Genomic DNA, 25,069 nt, shown 5'->3' with positions numbered 1-25,069 from the left:
GTTCTTTCATTTTAAAGTTGTCTTGTTAAATTTTCTGTAATTCCTACATTATTTATCCAAGAACGATCACAAAATCCCTCTATGCGCCACACACCTCGCGGATACTACTCGTGACGTATAAGGTTAAAAGGGCGTTGAGTGACGGGCGTTCATCCAATCAAGTGTGAGCTTCGTTCCGAGTATCATCTTCAGAGTCGGGCACAGCGCCAGCTCGCAGTCGCAGAAAGTGCCACGACTCCAAAAGTCAGCGGTGATTGTGAAGTACTGAAGGTTTAACCGCAGGTAAGCGCATACATTTACATCACCACTGATGTGGCGTTTAACACTGCAGTTGTTATGTTACTTTGCTTAAAGTCTTTTTCTATATAAGTTTCGGTCTATTACAAAGTTTCTATAACAAAGTAGCGTTTTTAGAGTGTGTTTGATCATATTTTGTATTTTCAAAGTGTTTTAACTTGTGTGTGTGAGGACCTAATAGCGTTTTTCTTCCCTGCAAGTGGGTACGTGTCCTTGACTGTTTCACTGGCTCGGAAGTATTTTGTTTTGTTATATCCTTGTTTCATTGAGCTCATAACTGTTTTTAAGTAACGGGTGGTCTGTCTGTTCTGCGCTCTTTAAACGCGTTTAGTTAGTTGAAATATTAAAAATGCTGGCAGGGATCAAATATCTTTATAAAGGTTGGTATAAAGAATAAAATATGGCTTTGAGAGCGTATCACTCCTGTTGATTTGTTTCCCTCTGTTATGTTCCGTTAATGCAATAATAAGGAAAAAGCTCTTAAATAGTTTAACGTGTAAGATTTTGTCAAAAATAATAAAACGCTGTTAAATTCATGTAGAGAACTGCTGAATCCAATTGAGTGGATCAGGTATTTTTTATCAAAAGGGTTTTTTTTACTCTCAGGAATAAGAGGTAAATTAAAACACTTTTTAATAAAACTTTTTTTGGAGTATTAAAAAAGTATGTAAACTAAGTATGTTTTACATAAGTGTTTGAGGATGTTAACTAGAGTAAGTTTTTTAAGGGATAAATTAACAGGGCAGATGATCTGAAGTTCTTGCACACACACACACAGTTGTTATGTAATGTATGTGATGTTACTGAAGGGGTTAATGTCTGACACAGAAAAGAAGCCCACTTTCTTTGAGATGTAGGCTTTTGAATGTGCACTAGATAAGGCGACTCTGCATAATATATTAGTGATGATGCTTCTACTGTTTGGTCTTCACATGTGGATGTGGAAATTGTGAACCTGGAAAAAACATGCACTGTATATCTTTAATTTTGCAGCGGATTGTTGTCTAAATAAAATAAGTACTGTGATGTTTAAAATGACAATTACGGTATTCCATGCTACCACTTCAATGGGTTATGCCACACAAACCTAAATTAAGTTTAAATTGGATGATTCTTAAGTTCTGTTAGCCTTCTGCATTTTTGTGTCTGTGGGAAGCCGACTAATTTACCTGTGGCAGACCTTTAAAGACCCCCCTCCTTAAACATTCCAATCAAGAATTGCTCTGGCTGTTTCAAATGTGAGGTTGGGGGAAGGTTATTGTGCTTTGCTGCACACAGACCTATTCCCTGGACACTGAATGTATGCCTTTGTGTGTGTGAGGGAATGTTAAGGAGTGTGGTCTCCGTGGGGTGTTGCATAACATGAACTCCATTCTGTTATAAAGGTTTTGTTTTTTTAGTGAAGTGTACTTTGCAAATGTTTCCTGTCGGCAGCTCAGCACTGGGCTAGCTGTAATTTAAAAGTGACATGGTTTTATTTCAGTAAGTTTAACACCTATGGTAACTGAAAAGCACTGGCCCCCATTCACATTTATTGTATTGACACAAAAGTGAATGGGGGCCAGTTAACAACATTCTTCAAAATATCTTCTTTTGTGTTCTGCAGAAGAAAGAAAGACATACAGGTTTGAAATGACAAGAGGGTGAGTAAATTATGATAGAATGTTTATTTTTGGGTGAACTATCACAGTATCGCAAGAGCAATTCGAAAGCTGTGCTTGCAACGTTCATAATGTGTGACATGACATTTCTATCAGTCAACACAAAAAAGAATCGGTAAACATTGCAAACACAAACGTGTGATGCTTCATCCGTGCAGATAGATGGCAGTGTGACATCCAAGACTACTGCCGTATCGGACAATAAAGTTAACTAAACTTAAAAACACGTTTGGTGTGAAATTGCCTCTGGATAATTTTTAGCAATAGTTCCGTTGCCTGTCCCAGTTGTGACCACTTGTGTAGTAATGTTTTCATCCATTACAATATATTTTGAGGTGACAATGACTTTTGTTCTTTTGTAGGATCAGGATTAGGACGGACAGGACTAGGCAACGATGGATGTTTACGACCCTCAAACTCTGGGCATCGTGGTGTTTGGTGGCTTCATGGTATTTTCTGCCATCGGCATCACGCTTGTATCAACTTTTTCCATGAAGGAAATGTCTTTCGAGGAAGCTTTAGCCAAACAACGACAAGAATCAGGCAAGACTCAACCCCAACGCTCGGACAAGAAGAAAAAGGCATCCGAAAAGAAAAGCAAGGCCAAGAAGAAGGAAGAGAAACCAAATGGGAAGCTTCCTGAATCTGAGGCAGAGTCGGGCACTGAAGCTGTCATTGAGCATATCGAGCCCGAACAGGTACCCAAAGTGGAGCCAGAACCCCAACCCGAACCTAAACCTGTGCCTGTTGCTGAGCCAGAAGTTAATCCCAACCCAGCTGTTCCTGAGCCTAAAGTTATTTCCCAGCCAGCTGCTCCCAAACCTGAGGTTGTTAAGTGTTTTTCCCCTGCTGTTGTAAGTGTTGTAGCTGCTCCACTTGCTCCATCCCAGAAGGAGAAAAAGAAGAAGAAGGTTGCCAAGGTGGAACCAGCCCCTGTCAAGCCTGTGGAGGTTCCAGAGGTCACAGTAAAGGAGGTGCCAGTTGTTGCTGAGGTGAAAGTAAAAGCAAAAGTCATCTCTGAAGTTGCTTCTCTCCCAAAGGTTGAGGAACCTAAAACTGAAGGTCCAACCAAGAAGAAATCTAAGAAAAAGTCTGAGCCAGGTGAGTGTCCGTTGCTCCTGAAGCTCCTAAACTGTGGCTATCCATGTGATGGCTGAACTCAAGACCATCCTTAACCCAAAATTTGTCTTTGAAGTGGTTACTGTGGAGACGGTGGATACCCCCCAGCAGTCACCATTCAAAACTCTGGTTTCCAGTCTGAACAATGCTTTGTTTAGTGAACCTGAAATGCAGAAACTCATTGGGATCCTCAGCAAGAAGGCAGGAAAGGACTCCTGGCAATTGGTATGAAGTCTCAACTTGTCTTGTACTCTAATCGAATATCTGTATTTCTCTTTTAGCATTAATGTCTTTTTCTCTCTGAATGTCAGGCATCTCAGAAGGGCGACCCATTGGCGGCACTGAAGAAGCAGCTGGAAGAAAAGGAGAAGCAGTTGACCACTGAGCAGGAGAACGCAGCTGCAGCAAAGACCCGTGTCCATGAGCTTACCAAGGTAACATCTGTCAATACACTTTCAAGTAAATCAATGGACATAGCTTCAAACTATGTTTTTGGGCACGAAACATTGTCCTTACCTTCTCCCTACTAGGAGCTGAACTCTGCAAAGAGCAAAATGACATCCGTAGAAACCCGCATGAGCGCCGAGCTAAGTGCCCGTGAACAGAGGATCGCAGCTCTGCAGGCCAGCCTGCAGGAGCGCCTGCAAGCATCCCTCCAGGAGCATGTCCTCGAGACACAGCAGCTCAACAGCAAGGTCAGAGGTCACCAGCCTCTTACAGTTTCTCTTCTCTGTAATATGTGCCGTGTTAGTAAATATGTGCTTTGTATGTGACCTCAGATCCAGAGCCTGCAAGAGCAGTTAGAAAATGGACCAAACGCTCAGCTGGCCCGTCTGCAACAGGAGAACTCCATTCTCAGAGATGCCCTCAACCAGGCCACAAGTCAGGCGGAGAGCAGGTATTGCACACGATATTGCCCTTGCATTGCTTTTTGTTTGTTATTGGTGATGTGCATCCAGGTGTATAATTTGTCATTTGTTTATCTTCACAAGACTTATTTGTGGCTTGTTTACATCTGCAGGCAGAATGCAGAGGTGGCCAAGATGCGTCAAGACTGTTTACATCTCAACCAAAAGTTGAACGAGCGTACAGTCGCACAGCATGCCGAGGAAGAACGCAGGAAGGCTCTGGAGGCCAAGATGGCTGCCACTGAAGAACAGCTAACACAAACAAAAGTAAAGCCCTCACGTCTGACCTCTTTCTTGTTATGTCATCTCTCTGAAGTGGTTGTGGTCTTTGTACCATGGCAATTCTAAGGAAACAGAATTGGACAGGGTTTTTCCTGCATAGAGAAATTGGAGGCGGCTGCCTCCATCAAATGTCGTGCCGCCTCAGGCTCTCGCCAAAATTATGTTGCGAGTCTTCACAAGAAATGCTGCGTGCATTTAACAGACTGTCATTTGTAACTGCAGTTGTGGCATTACGCCACAGTGGAGGCGCTGTTTCGTTATCAGAACACTGAGGCGCTAAAAAGAGTTGCAGAACAAGAGCCAGCCTGTGTTTCACGGCTGTTTGTTTTGCATCCAAGTACGTTTAATTTCTTGAAATTTCTTAAATTAACATGACGTAAAACATTGTAATGTCTTTAGCTGTGCAGTTGGATCGTTGAATCAGCGTATACTGTACACAGCGAGTTCGCCAGTATGAACGCACATTGCGTTCAGAAAGACTCGCACACGAATCACTCATTTGAACCGATTCATTTAAACTATTGAACTTTTGAACTAGCGAATATAAGAAATCATTGAATCATTTAAAGTAAACCACAGAGAATGCAATATGTGAATGAGCTTTGCTCATTTAGAAAGACTGGTTAATTCAGTTGGCTATTGTGGGCTGAAAAGTTAGTTGAAAATGATAAAAATGCTTTATTTGATTAAAAATATAATTTCGGTTTGGTTGAATATAAGTAATGTTTTATATAACTTAATAATTGTCATTTTTATCTAATTTTGTTAGAACTTTTAATATGTCAAACTCAAAGTCACTTTGGTTAAGCCACTTAAAGGTACGGTAGGCCTACGTGTGTGCGTGTGCGTGTGCTGTGTGTGTGTGTGTGTGTGTGCGTGCGTGCGTGCGTGCGTGTGTGTGCGTGTGTGTGTGTGTACAAGATCAGGATGGCACACACCATCTGTGTGGGTGGGGAATTTTTTAGCTCGGCTATGCAAGCAATGTAAACCCCTGTTAATTAAAGAGGTCCCACATTGATAATTTAGTTGATAGACTTTTCTATGTAGGCCTTTAAGCGGCGATTCACATTTCACGTTTTTTGCGCGCATATTTGTTATTTTAAATAAGCGTGCTCAAATAGACAGCGACGATGCTCCTGTTTTTCTAGGCGCGTCAGAGCCGCATCGAGATGAAAATATTTAAACTTTTCAAAATGCCGCACGTGCACTGCAGGTCATGTGACAAGAATCAACCAGCCAATATAGACAAGCTCAATGAAGATTGAGACACAGACGGGCACGGCATAAAAAAATCTAGTAGCAGACTTATTGCAAGGTATTTTCAGTGCTTACAATCCATATATCCTTTGTCTATACCTCCTCTTCTCAACAGCTATCGTGGCCCATGTTTTGGCGTTTTCGAAGTCTGAAAGTTGATCCCATATTATTTGTTTTCAATAAATATTCTGTTATGACGAATTTTGGGTCTGAGACATCTTTCTGTTGTGGCCTGGCCTTAGACGGGCCATAACAGTTGCTTAGCGATGACAGACGCCAGGAGAGCGCAAACTCTTAGGCGCTTTGAAAAAAAGGAGAAAGCAGTGTGGCTCGCGTTTTCCGTGCGGTTTTAGATGCGAAATGTGAATCGCCCCTAATGTTCCAAACCCATATGACCCATGAAAATTAGCAAGTTGGTCCACAATGAAGGTGGAGGTTCTGTGAAGTTGTATGAAGGACAAGCTCTCTGATATAAGTAGTTCATTAATGTTTTCAGGTGTGGTGTGTCACGAACGATCAGCTGATCAACTGTTTTATGTGTGTTCAGGCGTCTCGTGTGGAGGGAGAACAAGCTCTGCAGCAAAAGTTAGATCAAGTCAGCGAAGGACTTCGGCAGGCTCAGAACAGCAGCAACACCCTACAGACTCAACTAGACACAGTGAAAGAGCAGGTCAAGATCGTCGATGGTCAGTAGACATGAATGCATCTCATTTGCAGAGACTGTTGAAACACTGAATAGAATATTGAATGTGATGATGTATAAATTTGCATGTTTGTGCTCATGGGCGTGCCACCATGACCCGTTTCGCAGCTTATTGTTAAAATTGTATCATGTTTTCTGTCATGTGTCATGTCTTATCATGTGTCTTGTATACAGAGCTCCAAGAGCGTATGCGCGTTACAGAAGCAGAGCTACAGGACAAGTGCAAAGAGCTGGAGACTTTGAGAGAACAGTTGTCTCAGACACCAAAAGAGACCCAGGTATAAATATTTAAGATTCTGGTCATCATAGTCATAGTACAGTGCACCAAAATTGTATTTTGGAAACTATCGCCTAAATTTTAATATCAAATACCATATGGCATGTCAATTGTCAATTTAAAATGAAACTACTTAAGATTCTTAACCTGTTTACTGTTTTGATTCTGTACAGACTGACAATTCAGAGGAGGTTCAACAGTTGAAGAGCAGGTAATGTGGACATACATATTATTGATTTATCTCATTTGCAATTGAAATTTCATGTTCAAAGTTTAATGGCTTTGCTGATATGACTATATCAATGTGCAGTCTGAAAGAAAGGGAGGATCAGCTGACATCACTGGAGGCGGAGCTTAGTCAGCTAACAGAGGAGCTTGACACAAAAAAGAATGCCACGGGGACTCACATGAGGAATACGGAAAGTGTCAGTTCAGCGTTTGATAAATAATGTGTGTGTGTGTGTGAGTGTGTGTGTGTGTGTAACACGTGTGTTTATGGCTTCCTAATTTTGTACCCACAGGCCAACAACGTTGAAGTAGAGCCACCATTTGAGAAGTAAGAGATGAGTTTTTAGATAAGTTTCCTCATGTATATCTTTTTATTTGCCTCATCTCAGAGTTTTTGTTTTTAGTTTGGAGAAGGACGCTCGTATGATCTCACTGGAGGAGGAACTTCAGCAGATTAAAGAAGAGATGGAGCGAATGAAGACCAAGAGCAATGTGAGTCCATTCCTCTGTCTATATTTGACAACACCTTCATCCATTTCTTACATTACCCATTTATCTATCAATTGCATTATATTTAACTATATAACTGGTGTGTGTTTAGGAACTGAGGGAGAAGAACTATGCTGCAGTGGAGGCGCTGGCTGCTGCTGAACGGTTGGGTGAAGAACGATTGAGTCAAGCCAGGGCCGCCCAGGTAACCTTGATATATATATATATATATATATATACACACACACTATAAACACATGTTCACTTGTATATCTACATAATACACAAAGTATGAGGAATGAGGAGTTCATTCTTCAGATCAACATTTAAAGGATCTAGCTGGTTAAAACAGTGTATTTCCCCCCCAAGATTCTGTTTAGTTATCAAAGTCTTGTGTTTGTGCAGAGTGAGGCAGAACAGCGGCTAAACTCATTCCAGAATGATGCCAGAAACGCACTTCAGACTCTCTTTCCTCACGTCGCTATAGAAACGCATCAGGTAAGAATTCCCCTGTGCATTTGTTAGAAAATACAAACGTTTTTTAGTAATTGATAGAAAAGCATCAATTTACAGTAATTATGTAAATCAAAAATATTTAATTTTACTTTATAAACCGTATTATTCCAATATGAGACATATTTGGAAATATTTTTCTTGGAAAAAAATCTGAAAAGAATGGAGCCGTAAAGTGTTTTTAAAACTGATTGTTGGTACATTTTATTAGTATTGAACATACTTTATTTACAATACATATACAATAAAATATGCAATATGAAAATAATTTAAGGTAAGAGTCGTCTTATAATCAGGGTCGTCTTTTAATCAGAACAATGTTATTTTATTTTTACTTTATAATAAATATGTATCAGGACTGCTTGAGTATGACAAAAATATACATAATTACGGTTATTATGGCCAATATTGAGATAATGGCCAATAATTAGTCACTGACTTTTGAAACAATATCAAAATATATAACTTGTCATTTTAACTGGAATTCAACTGAAAAAACAAATACAATTAAATAAAAAAATAAGCTGCACCGCTGTAAATCCTTACAAAATGGAATGCTACAATAATTGTTTCACCTCGATTATTTTGGCTAAAATTTTCGATTACGATTAATTATGATTGATTGCACAGCCCTAATATGTATTTAACCTTATTCTGTTTAATTGTTATTCATTTGTTTTTTATTGAATTTTACATGTGTTTTGTAGAGTAACTGGCTGGAGGTGTTTACACAAGCACAGGCGTCCCTCACTCACATACAACAGATTCCAGAAGCATCACAGAATGAAGTGTCAAGCTCAGAACTGACGGTTAGAGATCATCACTACACACATACACACACCAATATAAGTATAGTCAATAACATCCCTTGATAATCCATGTTTCTGTGTCATACAGGAACTACAACAGAAGCTTGTCCAATCAGAGGAGAGTGGGCGGTTACTGCAGGCTGAGTGTGAACAGTACAAATCCACTCTCAGTGAAACGGTATGATACACTAAAAGTGCTACGATAAAATTGCGCACTTAGTTTTATACCTAAAGAAATGAATTCTATTTTGACAAATCGGTTTAAAAGACGGGTCATGATAAACCATGATATTAGACCTTTATATTCTAAATCTGGTTATTGGTTAAAACTTTGTGTGTGTGTGTGTGTGTACAGGAGAGCATGCTGAAGGTTTTGCAGAAGAGTGTGGGGGAAGGAGAGCTGGCATGGAAGTCAAAGATCTCAGATGCAGAAGAGCAAAGGCTGGCGGTAAGAACCTGTCTCTGTGATGCTGGATTTGTGTCATGGGTTATTTGGCTCAGCTGTTGTGCTAAATTTGTGGGTTTCTCATACAGACCCTGGATCAGGTGAAGGTCCTGGAGGAGACGATGGAGAGAATGAAAGCCGACACACAGGACACAGAACAGGTTCATGTCAACAAAATTGCTTTTTCAGCATTTTTCATTATTCTTAGGTTTTGGGTATTAAATTGTTCAGATTGTCCCTATTTGCAAAAGATTGATATATCTAACTCAAGTTGTAGAAAAGTCTCATGATTTCTCTGTTCTCTCTACAGCTGAAGGGTCAGGTGATGCTGATGGAAGCACAGCTGGAGAAACAGCTGGAGTCCATAACCATCAGTCAGACATATGAAGAAGAGATGTCTCAGGTAAAACATCTAACCAAGGTGCAGTTTTCCAGGTTAAAGTGTTTGAATATTTTAGCATATCTTGATGTTTTTTTTAGCTGAAGACATTGTTATCAGAAGCTCACAGTCATCTGATGTCCGCCAAAGCAGAGGCACAGGAGCAAAAAGCAGAACTTTCATTGGTAGGTCAAACATCTTATCTCCCTTCCCCTTTATAACGCACACGTGGCTTTGTGTTTTGAGTGACAGCTGTGCGTTGCAGGTCAGACAGAAGCTACAAAAGGTCACACAGCATATACAGAATGAGGACACCACACGGTCCACTCAGGTCAGGATAGGGAATGGCCATGGCATCCTTAGGCTTTATGGGAACCTTCACATTTTCTCACCCTCGTGTCCTTTCAAACCTGTAAAACTTCCTTTTTCTGCAGAACACAAAAGAAGAAGAGTGTTGGTAACCACCGACCCCCATTGACTTCCATTGTATGGACACAAAACCACAGAGACATTTCTCAAAATATCTTGTTTTGTGTTTCACAGAAGAAAGAGCCATATACAGTTTTTGAACAACATGATGGTGAATAAATGATGGCGGAACTTTACATTTTTGGCTGATCTATCCCTTTAAGAATTGAAGCTATTCTCTCCATTCTATTGATCCCCATAAAGTCTGAATGGCAGTTCGTTGGCTTTAACTTTGCTGCAGGTGTATCTTTTCTTAGGCTTTTTTAATCTTTTCATCTTCCATTTTCACCTGAACATTTTGTGTGTGTTCGGTGTCAATCATAATATCTCAAATGGTGGAAGCGTGTCTAATGCAGTGTAATGTTTTATGCAGTGTTGGTTTTCTTCATTGCAGTTACCTGACCTGACAACAGACTTCCAGGGTGTTTGGTTATCATTTACTTTCAACATCGACGTATACATGTACAGTTCATGCGGTTGTGTCCGGATACTGTAATGTAATGTTTGTATGTTAATGATCTTGCTGTCTACCTCTACAGGCGCAGATGCAACTGGAAGAAGCCACAAATAAACTCCAGACAGAGGAGAACACTAGACAGCGGCTGACAAGCGATTATGAACAGGTGACATGTCAGAGGGCTTTAGATGTGTCTTAATGCTGAACGACACCATTGATTTTGTCTCTACATGAGATTTTTTAGGCATTCATTTGATTTGAAATAGTGTTAAAATGATTTAATATTTATTAATAAGTTATTTAATTTAATTGGATTGTAAGATTTTATTTATTTTCAATAGAATATGTACAGTAATTATATATACATTTATTTTAATAAATTATATATAATTTATTTAACATTTAAAAATTATTTTATTTACAGATTTATTAAATTTGTACATTTTAAATTGAATTTCCAATTGATTTCATTAAATTTTACTTGGTTGTCTTCATTTTTTTATATTCTATTTTCATTTAAAATTCAATTAATATTAATAATTCCAAGTAGTGTAGATTGTTATTTACAATTTTCATTTGCATACGTTTTTTATTTTAGTTGCAGAAGTGTGTGAAGGATCTCGAGGCCCAGTTAGAAGAGCTCAAAGCTTCTGGAGATGGACCAAATGAAGAACAAAAGGTTCCTACAACACATAAAATACCATCACCTTGAGATGTTTAAGTTAAACCCTTGAATGCAGGACTGTAGTCTTACATTTTGTTTTAATGTTAGGAGAGACTGGAAAAGGAGATGAAATTGACACAAGACCTCAACCAGTCAGCCACTAAACTACAGGATGTCTTGAAGAGCACTCAGGAAGAACTGACCAAAGAGAAGGAGACTGTGAAGAGCCAGCAGGAGCAGATACAGGGCAAGGTACTTTACCAACATCTCTATTAATCATTCTAATAAAGATTCAATGCTGAAAACATCATTCACTGTGTAACGTCTTTTGCATTCTTTCCTCTTTGTCTACAGGAAACTGAGGAGTCAAAAGAAGGGACATCTGTCTGATCAAATAGTCGAGCAAAACAGCCCTTAATTGTTCTTATGTATTATTTTGTATTCTCTGCTACTGTAGCAAACATGATGACTGTTATGAAATGATGGTTGTAAAGGAGCATTTTGTATTTTGTTGGAGCCAGTACTAGGTGACTAAAACCCATCACCTCCTACAAAACCGTTTTCAGTGTTAAAAAGGAAAAGTGTTTGTAAGAAAGACACATGGCTTGTGCAATCACTCTTTTTGTCTTTTGTTTGCATGTTTTCATGGGAAGAAACATTTCATAGGGCCGCAACTACTTACATGTTGTAGTTTGCTGCTAAAAATGTGATAAGATAATAAAGTGTTTACTTGATTACTTGGTTATTTTCCTTTTTATGTACATGTATGTTGGCATATGTTTTGTATTGTTTAGGTAACTGATTAAATTTTGTCAGATCCTGTAGGAAATACCGGTATGGCACACACAAGGTAAATTAGGACTAAGGTAGGACAATTAATTAAACATGTAAAGACTAAGTAGTTTGTTAAAATGACATAGCAAATACTTGCTATGACTTCAAACTGAGATGTTTAATAATAATAATAAAAACTGTAAAATAAAACTGTGTTTTAAAGTCAATTATAAAGCGACATTTTAAAGTATATGTTTTCAGCAAGATTTCAGGGTAGTTTTTGACATGTAGGCCTACTTGTGTGAAAATTTAAATACATTTATATAATTTTAGATTTTAAGATAATATTGCTCCAAATTATAATTGTGCACGTTTTATACCATATTTATATAATTTGGTGCATTTTAACTTGTATACAATGTAAGGTATTCGGAGAGAGGGAGAACATTTTTTTATACATATAATATATTTTTAAAGAAATTTTTATATTTAGACATTTATTTCTGTGTCCTCGGGTTGATTTTTAGTTTCAGTTTCGTGCTCGTCCCTGATTGGGCGCAGCTCTGTGACGCAGTCGGCCACCAAGATGGCTGCGCACATTCGACTTGTGAAACGGCTTCACTGTGCACTTTTAAATACGAAATTAAGCGCTTTCTCGGCGAGCATAAGAAGATGCTCTGCGCTATCCTACCCACGGCCACATAAAGAATTCACATCTGAAAGAGTACGTCGGACATTTATTGACTTTTTTAAGGAGGGTTATGAACACAAAGAGGTGCCGTCCTCTCTCGTGCGTCCGAGAGGAGACCCGAGTCTACTGTTTGTCAATGCAGGAATGAACCAGGTACAGATCTCAGTTCAGTCCATTTCTATAGTGCTTTTCATATTTTTGCATTGTTTACAGAAAATACATGTTAGCAGAAACAGCCGAAACCTTGGAATAAACCTGTATAAAAGAAGGAAAAAAGAATGATAAGAAAATATAAAGTAAAGTATTATGAAATACACAGTAGTAGTGTTATATAAAACAAAGCATGACAGATGAGCAGACCAGTATATAAAACCGTATCTCCTGGTTATTTAATATTTATGTATAAGAAACTCTTAATTAAAGCTTTATTTTGGAAAAAGGGTGCTTGGAGTATATCTTACTGTTAATGTAAGTCTTAACATATGATGTCATTATGCTCTGTGTTGTCTGATAGTTCAAGCCCATTCTCCTGGGCTGCGCAGACCCCCGCAGTGAGATGGCATCATACCGGCGGGTGGTGAACAGTCAGAAGTGTGTCCGGGCAGGAGGGAAACACAACGACCTGGAGGAAGTGGGAAGAGACGTGTACCACCATACCTTCTTCGAGATGCTGGGGAACTGGTCATTTGGAGATTACTTTAAGGTTTGGTGGAATTGTTGTTGCTATTACAAATGAGTTCCTGGAGCTCAATTGGAGGAGCATTGTATTAGCAGCACAAAGGTTGTGGGTTCGAATCCCCGTGAACACACATACCAATAGTAAACGTGTGGCTTGAATACACTGCAAGTTCCTGTGCAGAATGTGCAGAATGCGTAAACGTTAATATTATATATCTGTGCAGTGCACTTTGTAGACTGACTGTAAATCAATAACTCATCAGGTGGAGGCGTGCGCGATGGCTTGGCGTCTTTTAACAGAGGAATACGGCATTCCCGCAGAACGACTGTATGTCTCGTACTTCTCCGGAGATGCGGCGAGCGGTCTGCCGGCTGATGAAGAAACACGGGAGATCTGGCTCAGCATGGGGTATGTTCACAGAAGACAAATTTACGGATCAGTTTCTTATGTGAGATTTATCGTCATATCTCTTGAAGACTGCGACCGGATCACGTGTTGCCATTCGGAATGAAGGATAATTTTTGGGAAATGGGCGAGATGGGTCCGTGAGGCCCCTGCACGGAGATTCACTACGATCACGTTGGGAATCGGAATGCCGCGTCGCTGGTCAATGCAGACAGTCCGGATGTTGTTGAGATCTGGAATCTGGTATTTATGCAGTATAACAGGTTAGAGATACTAGTTTGTGGAATATTTAAATGTGTGTTTTATTACACGTGCATTGTGAGATTGTGTTTGTGTGTTTTAAAGGGAAGGAGACGGCAGTTTGCGATCTCTCCCTCGGTGCAGTGTGGACACTGGGATGGGTTTAGAGCGACTGGTTACTGTCCTACAAGGAAGACGTTCCAATTACGACACAGACCTCTTCACACCTCTATTGTCTGCTATCCACCAGGTGTGTTGAATCTTCATCTGACAAAACAAATTTTAAACGAATATTGTGATGTATAATATTATTCTCATTCATTACCGTACCAAAAAGTGTAAAAAAAAAATGTGTGTGTGTAGTGCTCTAAAGCTCCAGCGTATCAGGGCAGGACCGGTGATGCTGATGTGGGTCGGGTGGACATGGCTTACCGGGTTGTTGCTGACCATATTCGCACGCTCTGTGTGTGTATTGCCGAAGGAGTTTATCCAGGCATGACTGGCGCAGAGTGAGTTTTAAACCAAATTTCTCATGAAATGAGAACTAACTTGTGATTGTGACCTGAAATGTACAGTACGTTCAAGGGTTTTTCCATCTTGTTATTCATTTGTTTGTCATAGGTTGGTGCTGAGACGTATACTGAGACGTGCGGTGCGGTTTTCAACAGAAGTTCTGCAGGCTCCCGAGGGCGCGCTGGCAAGCCTGGTGCCAACTGTAGCTCATATAATTGTGAGAGGACACTGATATACTCCCATGACTATTTTGTTCCATCACAAATTAAAGCACAAATTCACATTCACAGGGTGATGCCTATCCAGAATTGCACACAGAATCTGAACGAGTAAGTATGTTAGAATGATACAACAGTATTGTATTTATACCTGAACTATGTAAATACCTGCTGAAAGGTACTATAGTATTTTCAGATTTTTCTAAACATGGTGCCGTGTTAACACTGTAACAGTGCCTATAACAGAACTTTTATCATATTCATCACATTTGATTTAACTGTATTTGCTTTGTAGATCATGGATCTGATTCATCAGAATGAAGTCCAATTCTTGACCTCGCTGAAACAGGGCAGAAGAGTCATCGACAGGACTCTGAACACTATAGATAAAGACACAGCTGTTTTTCCAGGTCAGGACTTGATTTTCTTAACCTTTCTTGTCAATTCAATGAGGCTTTTTAAGAATCAGCTGCTTTGTGCATTTCTGGATACCCTCCATAAACTTAATCCAAAAATTGTTTGTACATTACATTACTACCCAAGTTGTGACTGTAAGATCAGTGTTGGGGTGGCAAATAAGGTGGCAAAGCTCATTTTTATGGGGGGGCAGCTTCCACCCAGTGACACCCTTGTGGACACAAGCCACTGCAGTCCAGACCTTTAACTGCTTCACCATAGCACCTCACATTGCACCTGCATGGACGTAGTATTCATGTGTTCCTCTCTTTATATCTGTACATCAGCCTCAGTTGCGTGGTCACTGCATCGTAACCTGGGCTTCCCACTTGACCTCATTGACCTGATGCTGGAGGAGAGGGACAAGATGGTCGATAAGAAAGAAATGAAGGAGCTCGAAGATGAATATGAGAAGGTAACAGTCTTGTCTAGTAAACAAAGGGCCATTTCTTAATCCAGAATTTGATTGGTTGATAAATTATGGGCTTGTTTATTAATGGGCTCTCTTCAGTTCGAGTTTTATAGACTTTATAAGTTGTTGTTTTTTCTTTTAGTTGAGGTGTCAGTCAGAAGAGGATGATGGAGACGGGGTGGACCAGCTGGATCTTCACAGCCTAGCGGAGCTGCAGATCCGAGACGTTCCTCATACGGATGACTCGCTGAAATACTCCTACAGTCTGGGGCAGGACGGGCGATACGGTAATGGATGTGAAGGAAATGTGTGCGTCACAGTCCGATAATCTAAATTTAGTAAACCAAACCACTTTTACTTTGTGAACAAATCTCTAACCGTTCCAGACAACTTTTGATTTCTCCTACCTGGAAATAACGTCATACTGTCAAAATTTCATACTGTGAATTCAGGGCAGATCGTTCAACCCCGACCTCAGCAAGACACATTATTTGACATCACAAATTTGAAGTATTCTTACCTCATGAAATATATGCAAGCACTTTGTGTTAATTTCTTGTTTGTTTGTGCCACAAGAACAGTTTTCAGTGTCTTGTGGTGACATCATGTGGTCAACATGATGACGTGACGTGATTGAATTGAAGTCGAAAGTGGGACATTTCAACTCAAATATTCCCACCTCCGACGGTTGTTGCTTCATTGGATAATACCCGGTTGGGACACAGTTCGAGACTAACTCTATTCCCCTCTCAGTCTTTCCGCCTTGCAGAGCGTCGGTCCTGGCGTTGTACTCTGAGGGATCCCTGGTGTCAGAGGTGGGTGAAGGTCAGCGCTGTGGTGTGATCCTGGACCGTACCAATTTCTATGCAGAACAGGGTGGACAGGCGCACGACCAGGGTTACTTCACCAAAGACGAACCGCAGGTTATTTATCACCTCCTACCTGAGATTTGTTTCAATTGTTTATACAAAAAAAATCAGACTGGATCATGTTTGGGATTGTGTTTTGCAGGATGTGCTGTTTCCAGTAGAACGTGTCCGTCTGGCTGGAGGTTACGTGGTACATCAGATCACTGCGGCGGAGACTCTGAGAACCGGAGACCAAGTATTGCTTCATGTGGATGAGGTGGGACTTTAGAGTTTTTTTATGACACATCAAATGGTGACGTACAAGTATTATGGGCCTATCGGAAACAACCTGAAATCCAAATACCATGTTAATTGAATATAGTGATGATCATTCAGTACCATGGTTTATATGAAAGTAACTTAATATTACCGCCTGATACAATCTTTGTACCATGGTACCTAAAAGTTTGTTTTGTTTTTTTGGTGCAGACTCAGCGTTTGGGCTGCATGGTGAAGCACACCGCTACACATATTCTTAACTTCGCCCTGCGAGAGCTGCTGGGTCCTGGGGTTAATCAGCGAGGGTCTCACGTTGCCGCCAACCGCCTCCGCTTTGACTTTAGTGTGAAGGTATAAAACCTGCATGGGCATCTTGAATGAAAATGAAATTGATTGATACGTGAGCATTAAAAGTGTGTTTTTATGTTCAGGGTTCTCTGAGCGTGTCTCAGTTGCAGCAGGTCCAGGCGTTGGTGCAGAACATCATTCAGCAGAACGCAGAGGTGCACATAGAGGAAATCCCACTGTCCAGAGCCAATCAGATCGCAACCCTGAGGACCATAGATGAGGTAACGAGTCTGTTACATTGATATTTTAAGATGAAAATATCTGTTTTTTAAACTGCAGGGGAGACCCACACATAATCTCAGAACATTTCTTTTTTTAGTCATCTGATGTGTTTGTTTCAGGTGTATCCCGACCCAGTGCGTGTGGTGTCCGTGGCTGTGCCTGTTTCAGATCTCCTCAACTCAAACACAGTCCGACGCACCTCTGTGGAGCTGTGCTGTGGCACGTAAGACCTCAAAAATCAATACTTCAGTGATAATGAGATAATGCTGGCCACATTTTCCCCCCAAGCTGCAATCATGGTGATCGCTGTGTCCTTTTCTTGATCAGGCATTTACTGCGGACGGGAGAAATCAGGGACCTCATCATCGTGTCTGAGCGTCAAATGGTCAAAGGCATTAGTCGCATCATTGCCGTTACCGGAGACGAAGCTAAAGCGGTTAGAGATACAAAAAACACTAAACCGTTGATACTGCTTCCAGTGAATTCTTGTTTGTTTTTATTTGTTAAAGAGATTGTCTATATTGTTGTTTTTCTGACCCAGGCTCGGGAGACAGGCCAAGTCATGCAAGAGGAGGTGAAGTCTTTGGCGGCCCGTGTTGGTGTCGACAACGCCCTCTCTCTACCAGCAGCACAGAGCCTCTCCAAAGAAGTCGGCCTTCTGACCGATGTACATACTGTATCTCTCAACACACCTTTTCATATTCAAACATTTCTTTTCAGCTGCATATCAAGTGCATAACTGCATCTGTGCATGTTGTAGGCGGTCGAGAGCACATCGATTCCACAATGGCAGAGAAGAGAGCTGCAGTCTCACTTAAAGGCTCTACAGAAGAGCAGCAACACGACCATCAGGAAGCTGGAGATCAGAGAGGTGGAAAATGTCCAAATGTGATCTTAGCTGGCATTCTTTTTTTTTCTTATGATGAATTTTGTCTGTTTCAGGCCACCTTGAAAGCAAATGACCTGCTGGAGAAACACTCAAATAAAGCTGTGCTGGTAGACTTTGTCCAGACTGACTCCACATCGGTAATGATGTCCATCATGTGGAGGGGGTTTTCATTTATAGGAGTAATACATTTTATTTAAAAAATACATATTTCTAAGTGATATTAGTTGTTGTTTGGTTAAGCATTAAATTATTAAGGTTAAACCTGTTAAAATACCTGTCACCTTCCCATACATGCACTGCGCTCTACTGGCGGTGCTTAAAAATACAGTGAACATCACATTTGCAGAATGACTTCAGTGAACACAAACAAATTGAACTGATTCATTGAAAAATATTTGCATAAATGATTATATTTGTTTAGATCCTAATGAAGACCGTGAACCAGCTGAGCAAGAATACCCCAGATTCTTTGGTCATGTTGCTGTCTCACCTGCAGACATCTGAGAAGGTGCTGTGTGCCTGCCAAGTACCAAAGGTAGAGCAAAAAACACAAACTGTGTACGCAAAGACAGTAAATTAAGGATAATTCAACGTTTTTATACCCGCTCTTTTTTGTACAGGGCTGTACTAGTGTTTCTGCGTGCGAGTGGGCTCTCGCAGTGTGTGAGCGGTTTGGAGGAAATGCAGGTGGCTCTGACGTAGTCGCGAATGGTGTTAGCAATGCGACCAATGTCACTGATGTTTCAGAGATCCTGCGCTGGGCTGAAAAATTTGCTTGTGGCAAAATTAAGAATGTGGACTGAACAAGCTAGGTCTGGATAAATAAATGGACAGTTCTACTATGATGAACTCAACTTCATCAAAAAAGAAAAGAATCAAATCAAGCTTTAAAAAATATAAGATGTGGTGGTTTTCTGGTCCTATTCCTTTGTTTTAAAAGGGTCGGGCACATCTGTAGTCTTGATTGTACATTTGTTTGTGGATGGGGTTGTTTTGCTGCTATTAAATTATTTATTTCTGTTTTTGGGTGCTCTGTTTATAGTTTATAATATATAAGACAATTATTATGAATATAAGAATTGTTACTCATTTTTCTCACACTTGCTGATTTGTACTTATTATAATTATATATTATAGTTATAATGTTAAATGTAGACATTTTATACATTTTTGAACAAGACAAGCATCTCAGAAAAATATGATTATGGGAGGATTTTTATGTTAATTCATTGTTATTGAATTTTTCCTATGAGACAAATATTGTAATATCTATACAAACAGCATTAAACAGCCTAAATTCATGTCTAAATGCTGCCCCCTGGCGGTCATTATAAAATACTTCCAAAGCGTCAAATCAAAGGAATTAAACATGTAAAATTAAAATGCAGCCATGTTATCTTATCTAGAATTCAAAATGTTGAACAAACACATGCACCCATTATTATGTAAGTAATAAAGTAATCCTTAAGCAAAGCGATAGATTTGTGACAAAGTAATATTTTGATCTTAGTGAAACCAAAACAATCACATCCAAGCACTAAATTCAAATATTGCAACACTTCATTAGCTTTAATCTCACTTGTATTTCTGTCTGGCAAGATCAAGTTTTGGTAGTTGTATGTGCTTTTAAGAGCTTCAACACACTTATTCCTATGTAGGATAACATGACAGCACCTTTATTTCCAAAATTATTTTAGATTTTTGGGGTTAACTGTTTTACTTGAAGCAATGAGATCAGTGATGTTAAGCAATTAAACATGAATCTAGTGATTCAAAATTTCTCCGATTTTTGTGTGACTGGTCTATAATCTCATACTGTATGCTGCCTCATGTGAAACACAAAGAGAAGAAATATAGGCAAGGGACAAAAAAACCTACCTCTATGCACGTGCATTACTTTTAATGAGAAGTGAACGATTGTTTATATACTCAGGTTGTGTCCCCTGCTCGAATTACAGAAAAACTGGAAAGGGAAATCGGTCTTGGAAAATGTGTCCACTCAATACACATCAACAGACCAGGGAACAAAATATTGTGACCTCAGAGAACCTAGAAACCAAGGCTATAATTTCTCTCTTACTCAAAAAGTTTGACAAACTGTTGAATTGTGTGAAAGTAGTAGTATCTGGGTTGAGTGTTTTTAGGTTGACCTCTTGAACCTTTGTGTTTTTTTACACAACACAAGCTACAGAATCAGCATTAAAGAAGCTTATACACATGTTGCTTTTGAACTACATCCCAACCTTCAAAAGTACTGGTTAAAAGCTACAGCATGCAACAGATCCGGTTTTCATTCAATTTATTACCAGCGTGTGAACACGCTGCCTTCAGAAAGGTGTGAAGTGAAGATCAAGATCACGTTAATGAGACCAGAACATTCTCTTGTTAAAACGCAACCTGTTTTACATTTAATGTGTGTATTAGCCTGCCGAGACCTGCACAGAGTTGTGTTTTTGCTATTCAGGCCTTTTAGTACCGGCAAGAATGTTGTTCGTGTATTTATGTGTTTTTAAATGCATTTTCTAGTCCCATCCTAAAGCACAGTCATGCCCAGATACATACCACTCTCACACACAAGTACAACATTGACAGATCATCCTGATCTCACGGGAATTCGTAACTATTTTACGAGGTGGCTATTCGGACGATTAGTTGAAAATAGCAACACTGAAACCCCATCCCTAAACCTAATTGTCACTGGTGCCAAAGCAAATCGTAGCTAGATAGACAGGCAGGCAGGCAGACAGACAGACAGATACTGTAGATAGACAAACAGACAGAAAGATACTGTAAACAGACAGACGCTGTAGATAGACAAGACAGAAAGATATAGACAGACAGACATATACTGTAGATAGACAGACAGAAAGACAGATGCTGTAGACACTAGACAGACAGTTAGCAAGACATATTACAGAGAGTCAGACAGACAGACACTGTAGATAGATAGACAGACAGATAATGTAGACAGATAGACAGACAGAAACACAGACAGACAGACAAATAGACAGATAATGTAGACTGAATAACAGACTGACACGTACTGAAGATAGGCAGATATACAGACAGACACACATACAGACAGATACTTTCGATAGAAAGACAGGCAGGCAGACAGCCAGACAGACCTATAGACAGACAGACAGAAAGATAGCTGCAAATCTATTGAGTAGTAAAACAGCAGCACCACTGAAAACAACCACACTGATCTGAGACCTGTTTTACTCGTGCAGATAAAATATTTACTCAAGAGGTCTTTTCACTCTTCAGTAATGACAGGCAGTGGGAGGGGCTTTACATTTCCATAAAGTCTGTGGGTTCCCATGGCAAGTAGTGTAAACTGGGGATGTGGGAACGAAGGTAACCCTAAGGTCACAGACACACGGGCAGCAGCAGGAGGGGCTGTATACTGCTGCTACTGTCATTACTATCAGCTGTGTGTCCGTGGACAGTGTGTACAGTCATTAGAGGGATCACACACACATGCAGAACGGTGTATTGATCATCAGCTCCGCCGGTCTCACACACACTAAAGGAGTGAGAACAAACACAGCTGTTCTCTGATGCTGCAGTAAAGCCCCGCTGCTGTCTTACACACACAAATAACAACTGAGACAAACCTGGGAAATAAAATCAGTGCTGTAAGATCCTAATATATAGTACAAGTATGTGTAATGCTAGCGAATATTAATAATTGATTATCATTCAAATGATTTTCAATACTGTTTAAAGAGCATACAAACGCTTATGCGGCTCATATCATTATGACTATTGATGCATGAATAAATCGGTCAATTGTTTTTTAAAAATTCAATAAGAGTATTTCTTTTATTCTGATGGATCAGGTGTTAGTACTGCGGACAGGAACAATCTTTGCTGGATGTAAACTTGCTTCTGTTAAGATTCGTGGGAAAGTGTGTGTCCATGTATGTGTGCAGATAAGAAGATGAATAGTCGTTTTTATTAGTGGGAGCAAAAAAGCATGTTAGTGTGACAGAACGAGAGGGAGTGTATGTGAACCTGTTACAGTAGTTCCGTTTGCTATGTTTTTTGCCAGGTGGTAATATCATCACAGTCTGTTCTAATAATGAGCAGAGATGCTTTGACAGTGAAACATGTTTGCAAACTGAAAGACAGAAAAAAGAGACAAAGATTTAATTTAATTTTATTACATTTTTATTATATTATTTTTTTAATAATGTTTTTTATTTTTATATTATTCATTTTATTTTGTTGTTAATCTTGTTATTCTATTAATTTTTTCAATACATTTTCAATTCAATGCTTCCTTTACTTGCTTTGTCCCTTTTGATTTTATGTATTTTCTTACTCTAGTATACACTTCAGACATATGTTTTTAAAAAAAACACAAACAATTTTAGGAAAACCAGACATAAGAGCCATTTGTCCAGACTTTTTCATAAAATACAGCACTTTAAAAAATCATGGTATACGACATTAAAAATAATACCTATTTTATGACTAAAACAAGTTTAAACTTAGTCAGCTGGAAGAGTTTACATTTGGCCAAAATGTTTTTTTCAGTGGGTTTTTGTTCAGTATTTTTAATAATTTAATTATTGATTTTATTAAAATTACATCCAGGACCCTGACACTTCTAGTGGCATGCTCGACCAATTGAGCTACAAGCGTGTGATGGAGATGAGGAGATTTTACTCTCCCTGAGAAAGTGTGTACTGTGCCAATCCAGCTAAATCTAAAAACAAATTGGGGTGATAAAAATTGGGATGTATTGTGAGGCAAAATGGCAATAAACAAAAAATTGTTACACATATGGACCATAGAAATAAGAATTGAGGGTAAATAAAGGAATGAAAGTGAGAGAACATGAAAGAAGTGTCTGAGATTATTTGCTGTTTTCTAGCAGTATCTGGCAAAGAACCAGATGCTGTTTAACTGGCTCCCCTGAGAAACACACGCACACACACGCCGCAGGCAAGATTCCATTCAGCAATTTAACCTTTTTTTCTTGATATAAACAATTTAGCCCATGCTGTTGCAGAATGGAACCATCAACCATCCAGTTACCAGTAACCAACCACTGTATTCTCACAAAAGCACTTTTCATCACTACATGATCAGAAATACTTTTGCACATGAGAGACAGAGTTGAGTCAGATTTGATGAAGGAGAAGGATTACACAGAATAGTCATTTCCGCTATGCTGGGAAGTCTGGCAGAGGTCGAAGACTTTTAACACTGTTTCTGAACTTTATATATCAACAATCACACTACTAAGAAAAAAAGATGATGTTACAGTAAAACAAGCAGCTGTGCTTTCAGATTGGACCTATTTATAGCAATTTTTTTATTTATTATTATGAATAAAAGTGCATTGTCCTCACTAATATAAAGGTTTGTGTGTGTTTGCGTGCTTGCATGTGAGCGGGTTCATGACATGCGAACATAAACTTTGGGGGAATTTATAAGCATTGTAAGCTTATGCCTAATGCTAGTTGAAAAGTTCACTACGATTGCTCATTCAGATCTACTTTAATATAACATTCTGATATACAGAATAGCACAAACACTTTTACGCTAGTTCTGCTTTAGACATAAATAATAGCCGAGTTTGTCAAAGTCGCCTTATAAATATCTCAGACTACAAACAGAAAGAGCAAAGCTGTTCATTAATATGGCTAAAGATAAAATCCCAGCTATGATTCAAAGCTAGTGTACAAAGTTATGTTAAGGTTAAAGCTTCAATTATCATGTGTTGTGTGCGGTTGAGAAAAGAATGTATTGGGGGGTGGTGAAATTCACTACTTAAAATAACATGCAAACGTATGAATGGTCATACATGTCTGACAATACTAACTAGCATCACTTTCCCAGTAAAAATAACATAACCAATATAACTTATTGTAATATAATATAAAGTGATGCTGCATAAACCATGGTTAGCTAAATAAAACATCATGATATTGCATAAAAAAGCATTTGAGAAGGTGGATCATGTTTCTCTGTGCAAACTTGGCACTGGCAGACCAAAACAGTGTCTTAGCACTACTTTGGATGAGCATCGGAAGCGTACTTTGACACCATTGACAATTTTCCAAGACACCGGCTAAAAATAAATGTTTTCACACTAATACAAACAAGCTGTCGCACTTCGAGCTTGGCATTACAAGCGAACTTATGCATTTACAAAGTGAGAAGCAAATATGTTATATATTTCTATAATTAATGTTTTCACTAATGTGCATAACTCATAAATATAACTGAGAATGGACTCATTTGCTTGCATCTAAAATGTGGCCGAAATTAAATCAGTCACTTTTATACGCAAATATTATCATATAGCCTATAAACCAAAAGATTGGTGAAAATATATTACAGGGTCTTATTCTTATTATAAAGAATTGTTTTATTAAATAATCTATTAAATTGTTTTTAAAAAATAAAGGACTGAATGACAGGGTCATGTTTGCCAAAATTAAAGGGCAGAGGATGAAGTGAGTATATGAATATATTCAACAGGGCTCAGGGTTTATTTATAAATGCTTGTATTGGTCAGTCTGTAGATGGCACTGCATGATTTGTTTGTCTGTGTACTGATTACATAGTTCATGTAGTGTTGGTTTTATGAAATTAAAACACATTGTTTATTATCAAGATATAAAGGAGATAATCTGTATAAAAAATATAAAAAACAACATAATACAACGGTTTGAAAGTTTTTAATGTTTTTTAACATTGATTTGTATATCAGCCTCCCCATAGGTGACCAGACTGCCAAGAGTTAAGAAATTTTACACAACTGCATTTAAATAAAAATATTTTTAATGGATGCTTTATACATGCAACTTAATGGTAATGTTATGAAATATATTGTTTCACATGAGCCTACTAATTTGACCATATATTGGTGTACTGTAGTGCAGTATGAAACACACCAGTTTTAACTGCAAACATACTCTAACATATCTCATAAAGCACAGTACTCTATTCCATGTAAGTAGTATTGTAGTATTATTTTTTACATGTCCCATATCACCACAGCCCGGCGACGGAGAGCTGGAGCAATGTAGTCAGGCCTGAAGAGTTTTGCTCCTCCTTCCCAAAACTCTGGAGGTGTTGCGTCCTCGCCATTCAGAAAAACACCAGCGTGTTTAAAG

At 39.0% G+C, this 25,069-nt stretch overlaps 2 protein-coding genes across 5 annotated transcripts; both read left to right on the top strand.

The window, feature by feature from the left end:
• Positions 1–188: 188 nt before the first annotated feature.
• rrbp1b (ribosome binding protein 1b) lies at positions 189–11,866 on the top strand. 4 transcript variants are annotated; one of them, XM_057325707.1, is made up of 25 exons: positions 189–282; positions 2,321–3,059; positions 3,154–3,302; positions 3,389–3,511; positions 3,608–3,772; positions 3,857–3,975; positions 4,099–4,252; positions 6,072–6,210; positions 6,402–6,505; positions 6,678–6,715; positions 6,815–6,924; positions 7,027–7,060; positions 7,137–7,224; positions 7,334–7,426; positions 7,627–7,719; positions 8,442–8,543; positions 8,632–8,721; positions 8,899–8,991; positions 9,078–9,149; positions 9,299–9,391; positions 9,469–9,552; positions 10,375–10,458; positions 10,891–10,971; positions 11,065–11,208; positions 11,311–11,866. In XM_057325707.1, exons 2-25 carry the CDS (start codon positions 2,354–2,356, stop codon positions 11,344–11,346), a joined length of 2,994 nt encoding a protein of 997 aa, XP_057181690.1. In that variant the 5' UTR covers positions 189–282; positions 2,321–2,353; the 3' UTR covers positions 11,347–11,866. The 4 variants fall into 4 exon arrangements, with proteins under 4 accessions (XP_057181690.1, XP_057181688.1, XP_057181691.1 ...); XM_057325705.1 differs by having other exon boundaries at positions 6,815–6,929; positions 7,026–7,060; XM_057325706.1 differs by lacking the exon at positions 189–282 and adding an exon at positions 415–500 and having other exon boundaries at positions 6,815–6,929; positions 7,026–7,060.
• Positions 11,867–12,312: 446 nt separating this feature from the next.
• On the top strand, positions 12,313–19,695 carry aars2 (alanyl-tRNA synthetase 2, mitochondrial (putative)). The gene is given in 22 exon segments (XM_057325634.1): positions 12,313–12,574; positions 12,936–13,124; positions 13,363–13,508; positions 13,577–13,768; positions 13,851–13,995; positions 14,109–14,254; positions 14,367–14,475; positions 14,549–14,587; positions 14,772–14,886; positions 15,220–15,347; positions 15,487–15,631; positions 16,098–16,267; positions 16,356–16,469; positions 16,682–16,822; positions 16,903–17,040; positions 17,161–17,264; positions 17,369–17,477; positions 17,583–17,708; positions 17,802–17,912; positions 17,984–18,067; positions 18,352–18,465; positions 18,551–19,695. Coding segments are annotated over 22 exon segments (3,006 nt in total). The 5' UTR covers positions 12,313–12,316; the 3' UTR covers positions 18,734–19,695.
• Positions 19,696–25,069: the final 5,374 nt, after the last annotated feature.

This window comes from Triplophysa rosa, linkage group LG25, assembly GCF_024868665.1.
Source record: "Triplophysa rosa linkage group LG25, Trosa_1v2, whole genome shotgun sequence".
Taxonomy (NCBI): Eukaryota; Metazoa; Chordata; class Actinopteri; order Cypriniformes; family Nemacheilidae; genus Triplophysa; species Triplophysa rosa.
The sequence above is the reverse complement of the archived record's forward strand: the minus strand, read 5'-3'. Positions and strand labels throughout refer to the sequence as shown.

Coding starts and splice junctions, on each gene's coding strand:
- rrbp1b (XM_057325705.1), top strand. CDS start 2,354: ATGGATGTTTACGACCCTCAAACTCTGGGCATCGTGGTGTTTGGTGGC. Junction 3,773..3,856: donor CACAGCAGCTCAACAGCAAG/GTCAGAGGTCAC, acceptor ATGTGACCTCAG/ATCCAGAGCCTGCAAGAGCA. Junction 11,209..11,310: donor AGGAGCAGATACAGGGCAAG/GTACTTTACCAA, acceptor CTTTGTCTACAG/GAAACTGAGGAGTCAAAAGA.